Source organism: Aplysia californica, unplaced genomic scaffold, assembly GCF_000002075.1.
Source record: "Aplysia californica isolate F4 #8 unplaced genomic scaffold, AplCal3.0 scaffold00006, whole genome shotgun sequence".
Lineage (NCBI taxonomy): Eukaryota > Metazoa > Mollusca > Gastropoda > Aplysiida > Aplysiidae > Aplysia > Aplysia californica.
The window spans coordinates 749,991-751,384 of NW_004797276.1; the positions used below are offsets into that span (position 1 = coordinate 749,991).

The 1,394-nt window shown below is 37.5% G+C and overlaps 1 protein-coding gene across 1 annotated transcript in view; it reads left to right on the forward strand.

The window, feature by feature from the left end:
- Nucleotides 1-500: 500 nt before the first annotated feature.
- The window catches only part of LOC101849572 (glycoprotein-N-acetylgalactosamine 3-beta-galactosyltransferase 1), a gene marked incomplete in the record, with an annotated part of 33,281 nt that continues 32,387 nt past the window's right edge, over nucleotides 501-1,394 (forward strand). Inside the window, 1 exon segment of the mRNA XM_035968932.1 lies at nucleotides 501-1,104. Within this exon segment, the coding sequence (XP_035824825.1) occupies nucleotides 1,072-1,104 (33 nt within the window).

Genomic DNA, 1,394 nt, shown 5'->3' on the forward strand with positions numbered 1-1,394 from the left:
ACACATGCATACACACATACACACTCAGACACACATACACCCAGACACACATACACACATATTGACACACATATTGACACTCAGACTTATACATATATATAATTATATTGACACACATACACACACACACACACACACACACACACACACACAAACACACACACACACACACACAAACGCACACACATACATGCACATATACGCACACGCACACGCACACGCACACGCACACACTTATACAAACATAGTCTTACAGAATTGCGAATGGTTCATCTCGTGTGGCCTGCTATTTCTAACTGTAACAAAAATGCGATTTTCTTATTGGGGCCCTTTCTTATTTTTTATTTGTGAAACGCGAACATAATCCTTCCGACTTTTAGGTTTTTCTTTCTGCCAACGACCCACACACCTAAACAAAGCATACAACAACACATATTTTAATAGATGTATTTCTTGGTCAATGCCGTGGGATGTCGCCAGTGAAGAGGTCTTTGTTTCTTTTTTGAGATAGCATTTCAGCCCATCTTGACAAACGTTTTTGGTTGGAGTCGATAGAGTAAAAATAAAAAATTGATAAAGAAATAATTAAATAAAATACACGTTTGACATAAAATATAGGGGACATGCGATAACATCAATCACTAGCTGACCTTTTGTTGGACACCACACGTTTCACATAGATCTATCTTTCATCGAACGGGGAAAAATCCCAGGCAATGAACAAACAAACAAACGCGGACCAAGGAAAAGCCATTTGCATGGGCCAGTCAACCTCGCTAATGTAACCAGATGCAGTATCGCTGGTTGAAAATCATTTGTCTGCAGGAGCTGGCTGTCTGGGTAACTGGCGGAGGATGTAGGCCTACTCTCTCGTTTGGATTAACGTTCTAATTGCAGAGTGGCCGTTATTGTTTCCAATGTATTATTCTAATTCAAAGTATAATCTACATGTCGCAAGCTATGCTCTCAGCTAAAGTGGCAATAGTAAAATTGAAATTGTGGACAGACTTCTAGACACGGTGTCCGAAAAGGAACCTTAAGAAATATTAAATCAAAGTGAAGTTCTGTGGGATGCAGTCGTCGATCATTTCTTTATTCACAAAGGTAAGAGCTGATTTCGTGATTAGTTTGATGTAATAAAACACACCTTTGCAAAAGCGTCCTTTGTCTTTTAGAAACACATATGCGTTTAATATTCTGTTTATTTCATTTTTTAAAATATATCAGCGTAGGCCTACGTGTTTCCTTACTGATTACGGCATATTATGTTCGTTCTTCAACTTCCGACTTCGTTTTCTATGTTTTTGTTGTTTTCTTTTACTTCTTTTTTTCTCTTACATATCTATCTATCTATCTATCTATCTATCTATCTATCTATCTATCTATCTATCTAT